The following is a 16,161-nucleotide window of genomic DNA, read 5'->3' on the forward strand; positions in this document are numbered from 1 at the left end:
TATTATAATAGCAAATATAGTATTATAAAAACTGATAACGTAATAATAATTAAATAAATACAATAATAATATACAAATATATTAAGATTTGGTCACATACATTTCTGACTTCTGATAACTCCTGCCGAGATTTTGCCTTCATTGATTCTTCTTTTTTTGTATTATGATAGTCTTCCAAAGTTCCTATGATATCTAATGCTTCTTTATATTCTTTACCGGCATACTGAAATATGAAATATATTTAACTTTTAAAATATATAAATATCTTTACAGTTATTTAATAAAAGTGGATGAGATATAGTGAATTACAGACTATCTCATAATGGAAGCAAAGATGTGATACATTGTGGTTCATTTCCAATATAAATATACTTCCAACAGGTAAATTTTGCAAATATTTTCAATATTATGGCAGTCGACATATTAAACCATATCATGATTGAAATATAAAATGAATCATTCAGAAAAAGTAAGAATTAGTTATAATATTTAACATTTAAATTTTTCGTATGGAAAATAGTTTCAAATACAGTGATGTGAGAGAATTTACAAAATGAAAAATTGGACCATCCAACTTCTCTGCATTTTGGTCTTGTTGAAAGAAGAAACAATGATGTAGAGGAATTCTTTTCTAAAGAGCACAGATAATGAGAAATACTTGATTATTTTCTGCTTTAGATATAGGCCAGTCATCCTAACTGAATACTTTTGTTTAATCGTATACCTTTATACTTACATGCAGTTAGGATGACTGGCCTATATCTAAAGCAGAAAATAATCAAGTATTTCTCATTATCTGTGCTCTTCCTCTACATCATAGAACAAAAATTGAGTATTTAGAGAAATTCAGGGGGGGGGGAATTGAGAAAAAAAATCTCTGAGAAATAATGGAACATAACAGGGCTTACTATTCACATTTTAAAAATACTGAAAATGTTTATAATCAGGTAGTGAGGGAACAGTTGATTACTTACACTTTCTGTGCAAGTTGACAATTAATCTCATGTTACATAAACTATGTGCATTTCATTAGAAATGTGATTACCTGATGTCAAAATAAGGGGAACAAATTTAGTTCTTCATGCAGACAATGTTAACCATTTATAACATTTATCCATCTTCAAGATACCTTAATAATTTTAATTATATAAACTACTAAAAAATTTGAAATCAGTGATAAAAAGACTAAATTTATGAAAATAGGAGAGGTAAACAGAAAACAACATACAGAAGAATGTCATCATCAAATTCCTGACATTTACCCTCAAGTAGTGTACAGGATATGAAAGTAATTACATGAAAAATGTACATCATTAATCTACAATTTTCCTCCAAATCAATCTATTACCTGTCAAATAGTGTGGAGTATCCAAACATCTTCAGATCCCATTCTCATTTGTGTGTAATTTTCTATCTAGGAGGTTGGATAACATGTGTGACTCATGGCCGATTAATGGACATAACAATATATGGTGAGGACCCTGTCTCTTCCACATACCGTCATAAATATTCATGGCTGCAAATCCACGTGCGTTCACGGGGCTGGTTTGCCTGTTTCTGAGGGGCAAAAAACCGGAAACCACCCAACTCACTTTAGTCGAAAGAAACCAGATAAAAGTTTCTCATGTCATAGATAGTAATTGAACCCAGGTCTTTCTGATGAAAGGGCTTTGTCTATACTGACTGAGCTATGGAGGCTCTCAGATATCCCAATAAATATTTATTCCAAATGACAAAACTTAATAAATAAAATTAAGAAAAGAATTAAGTATGCATTTTACAGAAACATACTATTATAAATTTTGTTTCAACATGTTTTCCTTTTGTTTGTACTTTTATGTCACAAACCAGATATTCTGAGATAATACCCTCTGCTTCATCTTTCTTTGGTCACTGAAGTCCTGCTTAGTTATAGATGAAATTTATTTAGATTAGAAATTAATGCTTAAATTCTTATGAATTGTTAATTTTGAAATCTTAAGTGCTATTCAGACAAACACTATCTGAGAAACATATTATGATGTTACAAGGGATGTCAAACCATTGTACTAACATTAGGAAAATAACTGAATAAACTTATCTTAGTACTAGTATAAGCCTTTGAAATGAAGAAATGTGATAACTTCTACTTATCTCATAGCAAATTAACATCCCTGAAGCTCTGAGCAAAAAGCAAGGAGTGGTTTCTTTAAATGGAGGGTGGTTGAAACATGGAATGCATTGCCTGATAGTGGTGAGAGCATGAGAGGTCAATAGGTTCAAGGAGTGGTATAATAGATTCTGTGTTTTTTAGAGTGGGCCTATCATGATGAGTCTTGTAACTCCATGGAGGCCTGAATCATAATAATAAAAACTTGACTGCATTACAAAGAATAACTTTATTAAATTTTTTTCTTTTTTCTTTTTCAAATGTAGTACTAAAACCAGTAATGGAAGCGAACAGCTTGGACTCAAGTGGGACTGTGTATTCTTTTGTATTTCTGGACATATACACATATAAAGAGAAAGCAATAGTGGTAAATGCATTTCAAGAGAGAAAGAGAACAAGGAGAAAAAATTATGGCAGTTGTTCTTTCTTCCTCAGTATACGAAGATTTATTAGAAATTAATTATTATCAAATTATTATTATTATTCAGGCCTCCATGGAGTTACAAGACTCATCGTGGGAGGCCTACCCTAGAAAACACGGTCTATCATACCACTCCTTGAACCCATTCACTGTTCATGCTCTCACAACTATCAGGCTGCAATGCATTCCACAGTTCAACCACCCGCCCTAGAAAGAAACTACTCCTTACCCTCTTGCTCGCAACTTCCAGGGATAGCCAATTATCCTCACTCCATCCCCCTATTCCACCAAATGAAAGACCTCCCCAGTGTCAACCCTGTAACTACCTCTCAACAGTTTAAAAGTCTCAATTATATCATCTCTCCTTCTATATACCAAACTCTGCAGTCTACATTCCCTCAGCCTATCCTCATAACTAACATCATAATCCTGAAAGCATCTTTGTTATCTGCCTCTGCACTCTTTCCACAGTTAATTTATCCCCCTTCAAATCCTGTGGAACAAATTTTAGCACAGTAGTCCAAGTGTGGTCTGATCACGGCTTTATACAATGGAATGACAAATCTGCAGGTCAGCATCCTTCTCAGTATTGCAGAAATCCTCTGGGTTATCTTCAAATTTTGCAATATGTTCCCTGAATTTTAGGTTTATATCAGTCATCATCCTCAGATCCCTTGCCTCCCCCACTTTCTCCAACAGAGTATGTGTCCTCCCATCAATGTATCCCAAACTTTAAGACTACATTTAGCTGAATTAAACTTATACCTCTATTCACATTTGCCCATTTGTCCATTTTATTCAAATCCTCTTGCAGGGCTACTACATCTGCACTATTTCTAGTAGCCCTTTCCAGCTTCACATTATCTGCAAACAACTGAATATCCCCCTGCAATCTGTTAACAATGTTATTGATATAAAAGTTAACACAGGTCCCAGTATTGAGTCCTGTGGGATCCCACTCAACTTTCTGCTTCCTTGATACCACTCCCCCATACACAACTCTGATATCTATCAAATAGCCAATCCTGAATCCAGTTCACTAATCTGATAAAACCCATTTGATGCAACTCAGCTTATCACATGGTACCTTGTCAAATGCCTTCGTAAAATCCAAAAAAATGGCAGAAGATGCCTATCCCTCATCAACTGCTCTTGTCACTTTATTATAAAAGGCAAACATATTACTAAAACAAGAGTGCCCCTTAATAAACCCATGCTGATTCTCTCAGATAAGATTACTCTCACCTGCCCACCACTGTAAATGATCCCTCAATAATTTTTCCAATATCTTTTCATATTCCAGTTTTGCCTTCCTTACCATACTAGTGTCACTCTCCTGGCCTGAGTCCTATATTCTTCATACATCTACTCCCTACCCCCTCTCCTTATATCTCTTCTATAACCTCTTTTTTACTTGTAGTTCCCGTTTGATACTGTTTCTTATCGACTTTATGTCAAATTGTGTTCTCTTCACTCATAGTATACAACTTGCTATTGCTGCTAATAAATATTCATTCATAAATTCCCAAGCACTGATGATATTTCACACTTCCAATTTATCCATCCATAGAACTGCCTGTCAAGAGTACTTTATACACTCTGTCCTCACTGGGATTTAAGGTTTGTCAGAGTTTTTTGTTTTCTTTTTGTTCTTACTGTATCTGTTTTGTTAGAATGATGTAAGCAAAGCTTGCTGTTCCAGATGCAGTGCTGGTGCCAATAACAAAATTAACCTTGTCCTGGAGAATAAAGCTTTGGAAGTTTCAAGTCTATGGGCAATGGGTGATGTAAAGTGGTATATATATATATACATATAGGTCATCTGCTGTTTATTTGTGTGTGGGGAGAGAGAGTGAGGTGAGTAGGGATCTATGGTAGACTATGCACAAGAGGGGGATCCATCCAGTTGTCATATAGCAGGCATACTGAAAGGCATACTAGACCTTTCTTTTTCCTATTTTATGGTAGAACTAATTCATTGGTAGATATCGAGAACCAATAGAACATTTTAAAAAAAGACTGTGAACAACGTGCCAAATGGCAATAACAGTACCGAACTCTGACACCCCCTTCAGTACACGTGGTATCAAATATGCTGTTCAACTGCATGCACATGAAGAGCACATCTAGAGTCTATGCCATTACATTTAGTTGCAACAATAATGTTGACGTTGCAATAGGAAGAAAGATGTTTATTTGTTTCAGTAAGGAAATACCGTGAGTAGACATATTAATTAAAATTATAATAACGGAATTAACTCACGAAAAACATTAGAATTTTATATTATTATAATTTTAATTAAAGATGTTTATTGTTGAGCATTATTTTCGTTCAAATGGAGTTAGTAGAGCAAATGGTCCAAGCCTATAACATGTTTGTGAGCAGTTTGTTCGTCATTTCCATACGTGTGTCCAAAGTAATAGTGTCATCATTGCCTTAATCGAGAGGTTCTGATGTACTGGGAGTATTCTGCCACAACATAAAGGGCATTCAGAGAGACCATGAACTGTTAACACAAATGAGAATCACAGGCATGTGCTGGAGTAAGTGTTACAGTCTGTGAAATGTAGTCAATGCCAAACAGTGATAAAACTTGGGATACCAAGGCAGTCACTATACAGAATTCTTAAAAAGCTGGGTGCCTTTTTGTACGTCATTCAGGTTGGTCGGTGTTTAACAGCAACAGATTATGCTGCATGGCAGGAATACTGTACTGGCCAATGTCTATGAAGATCCATCCTTCCTCCATAATGTCTGGTTCTCAGATGAAGCCACTAGCCAAAGTGGTAAAACTAGTAGGTTTTATTAAATAATTATTACAACCTATAAACCCAGTGTTAGTTAATTTTTATTATGTCAGTATTTTGTTTACAGATGAAATAACCTATACAGAATATTGATTTTAGAGAACCAAGACTACCTTTATTGGAATGGCATTATATCATGGAACACTTTTAGTAACTGCTCACATGCAAGTTAAATTACAAATGGCAACAGTTCATTATATATATGCATCTTATGTACATATGGTATTACTGAAAGTCATTTAAAAAAGTAGCAAGAAAAAAAAAGTCAACTATCGATGTAAACTACTGCAATTTTCAAACTGTGTGTAAATGAATGAAGGTAAAGTATCAGTAATCCTTCCTAAACAAACTGCTGGAAGGGGAGAGGAGGAGAAAAAATAATAAATAACAAAAATTCAGAGAAATAATCAAAAAACGGATCCATTTATTATTATTACGTGATGCCTCCAAGGACTCATCAAGGGAGGACACCCTACTCCACAACTGTGTCTCCACCAATTACACACAACAGCATCTACTGCTCATTATAACACATGCTGTTTACAGACAAAAAATATTTTTGTCTGTAACTGCATGTGTCTAATGGCCAATACGTGTGCATGCAGGATGAAAAATCTAAGTTTGTGGGAAAAAAAATGATGCTACTTCTGTATGAGATTTGCTAACACACCCTGAATTGAAAAAAAACCCATATAAAGATTCCTCTCATCACAATGAGAATCGAACTAGGCCTTTTTCACTTGAAGGGAGCAACCTGCCTTTAAGTTTATAATGTTTATGAGTTTATAATGACTGTTTTTACTTAGTTTTTAATATACCAAGAAGAATAAAGTACTAAACCTTAAAGAAGAAAGTGAAGATGATTGGTTTATGTTATGAATTTTTAGAGAAAACTGGCAATTGCAACTGTTTTTGCATTTCTTTAAAATGGAATGATGCAGTGTTAGAATTAAGGATTTTGGATCCAGAAGTTTTATTTACAACTGTTTGGAAATAAAATTCCTTTAATAAATTTGTTGGAAGCTGCCCGTGGTTAATAACTTAACAGTGAATAAAATGTTTAGGAAAAAAAAAATAAATAAAATATATATATATATATATATATATAAAAAATAATGCATTTGGAACAAGGCTGAAAATGAACTCGCCACCTGTCCCTAAATCCTCCAGAAATCCAATCCAACATTGTTGGATTGGATTTCTGGAGACCTGCTAATACAGTCTTTTGCTGGCAGGACACATTTTGTGTACAACTGCCATGTTGTACACAAAATGATACCATAATGCATAATGATATCATTCATTTTTCTAATTTAACCTAAAGAGCAGTTTATGGTATAATGTACTCCAGAGATAATTTTTGCCATTAAAATGGTTTTAAATTAAATTTAAAAATTTAATCGTGATCTTACCAAATTTCATTGAATTCCATTAAGCAAGCAGGGAATAAATAATCATTTCAAATTATTTTTATTATCTTTCTGTGACACCTTCAAGAATTCATTGTAGGAGGGTATGCCACACTAATCAATATATCTCTCTCTCTCTCTCTCTCTCTCACACACACACACACACACACACACACACACACACACACACACACACACACACACACACACACACACACACACACACACACACACACACACGCACACACACACGCACACACACACGCGCACACACACACGCGCACGCACACACACACACACACAGACACACAATGCCACTATCTACACACTGTGCCATCTGCTGTCCACTAATGGTATTTTTGCCTGTAACAATATGCCAAGTTTCCAGGAGTAAACCCTAGAACCTCAACATGAGATTGGCTAAATCACCTTTGAATGAAAAAAAAAAAAAAAATAAAAAATAAAAAATAAACATATAAAGATTCCTGTCATCATGACAAATGTAATTTTTATCCTTTGTGCCCTTGCAGATGGTTTGAATAAGATTAAAACTGGAATGTTTTGACAAGTTATGCAAGAATTTCAAATATCAAATTCAATATCATTCTGCCAGCCAGAGTCTAGGAATTGCATACTGCAGGACAAAAGCAATTGAACTCCCATTGAATGGACAAAAGCAATTTATGCATTTTCAGAAACTCGCTTAAAAATAGATTATATTTCTTTTCATGGGGGTGGGGATGAAAGTTAGTGTTTTCACCAAATACATTTAGAGATATCCATTTATTAAAGAATAATGGAACCTTTAAATGGTTCATATTAATATAAAAGAAAATAAATACTTACATGACACTTTGCAGCCAAAAACTGACATGGCAGGTCAGTCTGCAAATAAAGATTAAAACTTTATAGTACCTGAATTCCTCTTGAAGCAGAAGAATATTCATAATGGTTTTTCATTTTGTTACTCCAACTGCTATGTCATAAAACACAATTAATGTTTTTTACGACAAAGACCACAAAGGAAAAGAATCATACAGAAATAGCAAAAAAGTAAGGTTTCTTATTATTATTCTTTCATCAACAGTAAAAAATTAAGATAAATTACCTCTTCAAGTAGTAAATCATAATAAACTAGGAATAATAAATTTTATTCCTCAGTTTCAACTTCTGTATTGAGATCATTGACAGATGCATGAAACAAATAACTGATGCATTACAGAAAATGAAGGACTGGGCATCAAACTTGTTGGTAGTCATGGGCACAAATGATTTAGTTGGAGAAAAAAAGAATGTCAATAGAGACTTGAGGAAGTTATTGTGGCAGGTACAGAATAATGATGTTATTGGAAAAGTCATCAGCATGTTGCCCAGATATGACAATAGCAAATTAAGAAGGAGAGCACAGATAATGAATAGTAAAGATGGCTGAGATGTGTGAGGCAAAGGGAGTTCAATTTGTGAATCTATGGAAAAAATTTGAAGGTTAGAATGGTTTAAAGTTGATGGATTGCATTTGAATGGGTTTGTTGAGCATTTGGCAACACTGTTGTTTTCTGAGAAAGCACAGAGTCAAGAAGTTAATGTAGTAAATGATCAGAAAACAATAGCGTTTCCAAATGCTCAACACCAAAGTAGGATAGTACAACTAAATGGACTGTATGACAGGAGGAAAATGGATATGAGGTTGAAGATGTGGTTGCAGCAGCACAGGGTGATGGAATGCATAAAGGTGAGGATGAGACAGGTAAGAATGGAAATCAGAGTCAGGATCAGGGAAATAGGACTAATCAGACTGAATAGAGAATGTTGGTGGTAACACTGCTGTTTCAGAGAAACAGGGATTGCTATGTTTGTACACAAATTTAAGGAGGAGATGTGGTATTCGAAATGCGAGAGCTGAGTTTGATGCATTGATTGAGCCAGTATGCCCAAAGACAATTGGAATAAGTGAAACTTGGTTTTCCAGAAGGATAGAAATGTGAAAGGGGAGGGGGTGCTGTTAATGATTGCAGAGAAATTGTGTTCACAAAGTGTGGAAGTTGATAGTGCATGCACAAATTTTGAATCTGTGTGGTGTGAAGTTGAAATTAGCAAGCTAATATATCTGATAGGATGCTGTTACAGATAAGGGAATGTAGAGAATACTGATTGTGAAATGTTTAGGCAAATTGATTGGGCATGTAAAAAGAAGGTGATCCTGATGGAAGACTTTGATTACAGGAATATAGAATGGAAGGAGGAGATAGTGTATAGGAACAAGGAGAGTGAGGTTGTTGAATTTTTGAGTGATAAATATCTTAAGCAGCATGTGACTGAAGCAACTAGAGGCTTTAATGTTTTGGATTTGGTGATAACTTCACAAAATGTAGTTGGTAATGAGGTAACACTGCTGCCAGTGAATGAGAGTAATCATGAGGGTACTTGTTTGGGAAGTGGTGAAACAAGAAAGGTTACTGCCAAAAATGGATATATGTGGAAGTATAAAGCGAGTGATTATAGGAAGCTCTGTAGTCAGTTAGCATCAGTACGTTGGGTAGATGAGCTGAGCAGAAAAGATGTTGATAGTGCATGGAAATTCACAATGCAATATCTGACACAAGCAATGTACAAATGCATAGCAAGGGTTAAGTGAGTAAATAGAGTAGGAGTAAAATGGACGAACAGTGAAATCAAGCAAGCTGTGTTGGAAAAGAAAATGCTATGGAGGAGGTACAAGACAGTTTGTGGTGATCGGATCCATGAGGAGTATTAAGTGCAGACTAGGAAGGTGCATTATGAGAGGAGATTGGCTGAACAGCCCAAGTTAACTTAAGGGAATTTTTCCACTATATGGCAAGCAAGAGAAAGAATAATTATGGCAGGTTGGCATTGATGGATAGTCACTGGCAGCAGAATAACAGTTGCAAAGGATATAGTGTAGTTATTGAACGATCATTTTATCAGTGTATATCATACTAGTGTAAATGATATATAGAAGGGAGACAAGTGTTAGGAGAATTGGAAGTGAAAGAATCAGAGGTGTATCAGGTGCTGATTGGGTAAGATGTTAAAAAAGGCTGTGGGAATCGGTGACACATCACCACATATTCTTAAGGAATGTGCACAAACAGTTGGCTGTGCCCTCGATCTGGTTATTTAATGAAAGTCTTGCAATGGAAAGAAGACAAAATAGTACTATTCCACAAGTTCTAGGACAGAAGTTTCCAATTATAGACCAGTTTGTATAACTAAAGTTGTGGTTAAGATGTTGGAGAGATTGGTTATGAACAGAATACAAGATTGGATTGATGGACATAGCATTCTTTATGATGGTCAGCATGGATTTGTAAAGGGAAGGTCCTGTTTTAGCAATTTACTCGCATTTTATGATGGGGTAACGAGCGTGTTGGATAAGGGAGAATGAGAATCATATACAGTGATATTCTTGGATTTTGCAAATGCATTCGATAAGTTGATGTATAAGCTGTAGAAGACAGAAATGGATAGTATATTGGTTACTTGGATTGGGTTATTATTAAGGGGAACTCCAAGGAGTCCTTAGACTTGTCGAGGGAGGCCCTAAACATCATGTCCATCGCAACTATTTGACATTCACACAGTATCTATCATACTTTGCCTTGAACTTATTCACTGTCATAGCACCCACAACAGACTCTGGCAGCTTATTCCACTCATTCACCACTCTAAAAGTAAAAACCTAGCTCTAACACCCTTACTAACCACTATTGCCCAGCTTCCATAGATGTCCCCAGGTCCTCCCACCACCAGTCCTGTTCTCAAAAATATAATCTGAATTAATCCTATAGAAACCCTTCAGCAATTTGACTGTCTCAATCATATCTCCCCTTTTCTGCCTATCAACCAATTTCTGCAACCCACAAAAATCTTCAACCTGTTCTCATACGGTTCATTCCATAGACCTGCTATCATCTTGGTCACTTGCCTCTAGATCCTCTCAATCTCTTCCCCATCAAGAAGAAACCTAAGTGACCAAATCTCGGCACAGTAGTCGAGATGGGGTCTTATCAAGGCTTGATACGGAGGAACAATAACTTGCTAGTCTCTGCTCATCAAAGTATTCTTCAGCATCCAAGTGATGAGCTGATTTAGCAACTTTTGAAATGTGCCCCCTAAACTTCAACTTCCTATCCACCAACACTCCCAAGTCCCTGGCCTCATCAATCTCCTGGAGTACAGTTCCACCAATGTGATATGCTGCTGCTAATCTTTCACCCCAAAATGCACAACCTTATATTTTGCCACATTAAATTGACATCCATTCTCCTTAGCCCAGACTTCCAATCTATCCAAATCATCCTGCAAAATTTTGATATCTTCTGCATTCACTATTGCCTTACCCAACTTTGCATCCATCAGCGAACAAATGAACCGTTCCTCTCAGATCCTTCCCTATATACAGCAGTGGTCCAAGAACAGAGCCCTGCAGCTCACCCCTAGTCACAGGCCGTCTTTTGGACTCTACTCCTGAGTAAACTACCCTCTGATATCTCTCCATCAACCACCCTTCTATCCATCTCACCAATCCTATATCCATTCCCATATGTTGCAGTTTACAGATTAGAATTCCATGTGGTATCCTGTCAAAGGCCTCAGCCAGGACCAGCAGTATCACTGTAAACCCATTACCCTTATCCAGTTCAGCCGTCACTGTGTTATAAAACCTGAGCAAGTTACCGAGGCATGATCTACCCTTCACAAAACAATGCTGTCCCCCATACAGCATCTCATTTTCATCAATCCATTCCTGTATTTTTCCCTTGACTACTTTCTCCAAGACCTTGACAATGACTCCTGATATGCTGATCGGTTGGTAATTTGCAACAGTAGTCTTGGATCCTCCTTTATGCAGTGGAACCATTTTCCCCTCTTTCCACCCCTTTGGGACTAAACCAGACCTGGGACTCAGATTAAACAATACGGTCAAGGGTACTGATAATTCTTTAGCCGCTTTGCGTAAGATCCATGCTGATATACCATCCAATCCCACAGATATATTCACATTAAGGTTCTGTAATAGACTGTTCACCTCTACTTCATTCACCACAATTCCAATATAAACTAATGGTTTATATGGGAATTGTGACATTCCTTCAATGTCACCACCTGGATGATATACTCTTGCAAAGTGTATATCATCCAGGTGATATATCATCCAGGAATCAATCAGTAATTCCACTATATCGACTGATTCAGTGACCTCCCTACCACTGGCATTCCTTAAAATCATTCTGCCGTGTACAGTTTTTCTTTTACTTGCAGCATACTGAAAGAACTGTTTCAGATTCTCTTTAGCTTGCATGGCTAATTTCCTCTCATAATCTGCTTTTGGTTTTCTTACCACACTTGTTACCCTTCTGGCCTGCGCTTTATACCGTTCGTGTGCCTGCAGGTCACCTTTCTCCTTAAATTCCCTCCACAGTCGTTTCTTTTTTTGCAACTCAAACTTAATGGTGTTATTCATCCATTTAGCCCCTACTTGATTTACTATTCAGACTCTAGGTATAGAGTCAGCCATAACTTCCTGCAAATGTTCCTTGACCACTTCTAATGCACTACCAAGAAATCTCCTAAGCTTGTCATACTTGTAGCATGGTAATTCCACATGTACTCTGTCTTAATCGAAAATTTCATATATTTCAAGACCTTATGATCACTCTCACCAATAGGTGGCAACATTGTCATATTCATTACAGTCAAATTCTCAGATGCTATTACTAGGTCAAGCACTCTCGAACCCCTTGTATTTTCCATTACATGCTGCCTCAGATAGTTATCCCTTAATAAATGAATAAAATCCAGTTCCTTCCTCACATGCGTCCTCTCCTCCTTCCAATCAATGTTACCATAGTTGAAATCCCCCATAATAATTACCCTCCTTCCACTCATTTCATCAATTTGTTTATGCATACTATCTCCACCATCTATTCCGTCACCTGGTCTATAGCAGCACCCAACTGTATATTTTGTTCTGCTGATCACAATCTCACACCAAATAGCCTCAAATGACCTCTTTTTACTATCCTGCAATACAACTTCTAATCTCCTTGGCTGCAGTTCATCAGCTATCATCAATAACTCTCCTCCCTCATTTTATTCTCTCTGTCCCTCCTGAACACACTATACCCTACACATTCTATCCCACTAACTATAACATCGTCTGTCAGTCATCTTTCACTAATGCCAATAACCTGTGGCTAGGAAGAGCCAACCAAGGCCAAAAATTCTTCCTTCTTGTTCCTAATACTCCTGGCATTAGTATACATGAAATGTAGAGATCCATTTGTCCCACCCCTATCTTGATGCATTATACTAACTATCCCATTAAGGGTTAATGATATTTCTTGCAGATCTTCAAATGCTTGCCGATGATGCAAAGTTAGGTAGAATTATTAGGAGTAGTGATGTTAATTACTAAATCACTTAAGGAATTGACAATGTAGATACGAATATAAATTAAATTACACTTTAATAAATATTTCTGATATTTCGGCAATGTCACATTGCCATCTTCAAAAGGAACTTACAAAAAAAAAAAAAAAAGGCATGTGCACGTAGGCACTACAAAATAACCAGCCAGCTACACGTTGGTTCGGGAACAAATCGCCGCCACATGGTTTCTCTTAGTGGACATTAACAAAGCTATTCATGCTTTTGAAGAAGAGCTTTCGTGCACTTTAAATCATGAGCTTTGGTCAATTTTACATGACGTCTCGTGTACCACTGAAGACAAAGAATTTGAAAAAATACAAGGTCGACAGATGAAAAAATTCGAAAAATTAAAATGAACTCTACCGTCAATCCAAAACTTCCTACCAACACAGTAATCAACCTTTTTTCAGTCACTCTGAAGCACTCAACACGCTTTCACGTGGCCACAACTTCGCCATTGCTCCCAGAAAAATACCTAGTGAGGATATTATGATCCAGATCGAATGCGGAATCCGCCACCTTCCAAATCAAATCGCCAACAGTGTAAGACTGGATGTAGCTTATGTCCTCTACAAAGCAAGACCACCAAAAACCAACATATCCAACAAGGAATATAAAGCTCTGCAGGATATGAGGAATAATAAAGAAATAGTTATCACCAAAGCAGATAAGGGAAATGCAATTGTAGTACTTAACCAAAAGGACTACACAGGTAAGCTTAATGCTCTTCTATTAGATTGGGCTACTTACCTCCCTATCGAATACAAGCCCACCAACTCACAAATCAGAAAACTTCACAGGCTCCTTAAGAAAGTCACTTCTTGGCCTGTAGAAATTACCAACAGATTAAAGCCGTTTAACTCTACCCCCCACACACCCGTATTTATGGACTCCCAAAAATACATAAAGAAAATGTGCCATTACATCCCATAGTGGATGACACTGATTCCCCCACATACAAATTAGCTAAACATTTGGCCAAAGCGCTCACACACTATACTGGCGACATACCATCACACATAAAAAACTCAGCCCACTTCAAAGCCAGCATAGATAACCTTACCCTCCAACATACTGACATAATGGTCAGCTTTGACGTCTCCTCCTTATTCACAAATGTCCCACTCAAGGAAACTTTAGAGCTAATCCAAGCTAAATTTTCTCCCAATATCTCAGCCCTATTTCAGTTCACAATGAACTCAGGCTATTTCGTTTGGCAGGGAAAATTCTACAAACAAATACAGGGGACAGCCATGGGTTCACCACCCTTAGCCAATTTCTTTGTGGAGACCTTTGAAGAAAAAGCCTCAAAAAAAAGAGGAAAACAACAGCCTCTCTTTCCTAGACACACTAGTCACCTGCCAGCCTGATGGAACCTTGGTTTTCTCAGTTTATAGAAAACCCACCCATACAGGCAGGTACATTCACCAACAATTCCCCCTCCCCATAACAATATGGAGTGGTGAAAACACTATACAACAGGGCTAAACTAATCTGTTCTTCTAACAACATGGCCTTAAACACTGAACTAAATCACATCCTCAACACTTTCTCAGCCAATGGCTACCCCCAAAAAAAATCCAAAAATATTGAAACCTACAAACCACAACCCCCCCCCTCTTCCCTTCCACAACAAGGATTACTCTAAATCCATTACCATTCCCTACATCCAAGGCACCTCTGAAAAAATTACCAAAATCTTATAAAAATATGACTCGACTTCCTGTTACAGACCATACAGAAAATTGGCATCCCTTATCTGCTCCACTAAAGACCAACCACTTCCCCTAGATCTACCTGGTGTATACCAGGTCCCTTGCAGCTGTAAACTGTCTTACTTTGGCCAAACAGGCAGGACAGCAAATATCAGAATTTCTGGACACAAGGACTACATCTGTTTTCACAAGTACAGTCATTCTGGTCTTGCAGACCATGATCTTGATATACACCACAGAATACGGTGGAAGAAAGCTACAGTAATACACTGTAGCAAATACAAATTTGAAAGACTATTTATGGAATCAGCCTCAGCTCTAAGAAACTCTCCAAACCTCAACAAATTTGGTTGTATGAGACTGCCCCAAATTTGGGAGGCTTACATCAGCAGACTTCAGCCCAATGGCCTACTTAGCCCGCTAGAGGGCACCATCAGGACTTTTAGGAGAACAATAGCTTCATCACTTCATTCTCAGTTACTGTGCTGTAGTGCCTACGTGCACATGTCTTTTTTTTTTGTAAGTTCCTTTTGAAGATGGCAACGTGACATTGCTGAAATATCGGAAATATTTATTAAAGTGGAATTTAATTTATATTCGTATCTATGTTGTCAATTCCTTAAGTGATTTAGTAATGCATAACCAATGTATAAGCCTGTCTACAAGGAGTGATGTTAATTCTCTACAGGAAGATTTGAATAGGCTTTTAACTTGGACAAATGAATGGGGTTACAGTTTTAATGTTAATGCAAGATATTACACTTTGGGATACAGAGACATAAGGCTATATACTGTATTAGTGGAGCTGTACTCCAGGAAGTGGATGAGATTTGGGATCTTGGAATGATGGTGAACAGCGGACTGAAGTTCCAAGGGCACATCACACATGTTGCAAAGACTCCACATTGTATTGCTGCTATGATAAAGTACATCGATATGTAGGGATAAGGAGGTGGTGGTGCATCTATATAAGGCACTGGTCAGACCACATATAGACTATTGTGCTCAGATTTGGAGGGTAACCAGTAGTCATACTGCACAGAACCCTGGGGCATTGTACACATGCCCCAGGGTTCTGTTCTTGAGCCCCTGCTGTTTAACTTGTTTGTAAATGATATATCATGTGGACTGACCGGGGATATTCAGTTGTTTGCTGATAATGGAAAGCTGGAGAGAATTATCAGTAGCACTGATTATGTTAATTCA

General features: G+C 37.0%; 1 protein-coding gene across 1 annotated transcript in view; it reads right to left on the minus strand.

Moving 5' to 3' along the window:
* Cdc16 (cell division cycle protein 16) overlaps positions 1 to 16,161 on the minus strand; it is a 141,420-nt gene that overhangs the window by 80,914 nt on the left and 44,345 nt on the right. Inside the window, exons 4-5 of the mRNA XM_090412526.1 lie at positions 7,634 to 7,672; positions 101 to 223 (exon numbers count right to left, since the gene is read on the minus strand). Of these exons, the coding sequence (XP_090268652.1) occupies positions 101 to 223; positions 7,634 to 7,672 (162 nt within the window). The remainder of the gene's footprint in view (positions 1 to 100; positions 224 to 7,633; positions 7,673 to 16,161) is intronic.

Source organism: Typopeltis vanoorti, chromosome 23 (assembly GCF_054136105.1).
Source record: "Typopeltis vanoorti isolate ZY-2024b chromosome 23, IOZ_Tvanoo_1.0, whole genome shotgun sequence".
Classification (NCBI taxonomy): Eukaryota; Metazoa; Arthropoda; class Arachnida; order Uropygi; family Thelyphonidae; genus Typopeltis; species Typopeltis vanoorti.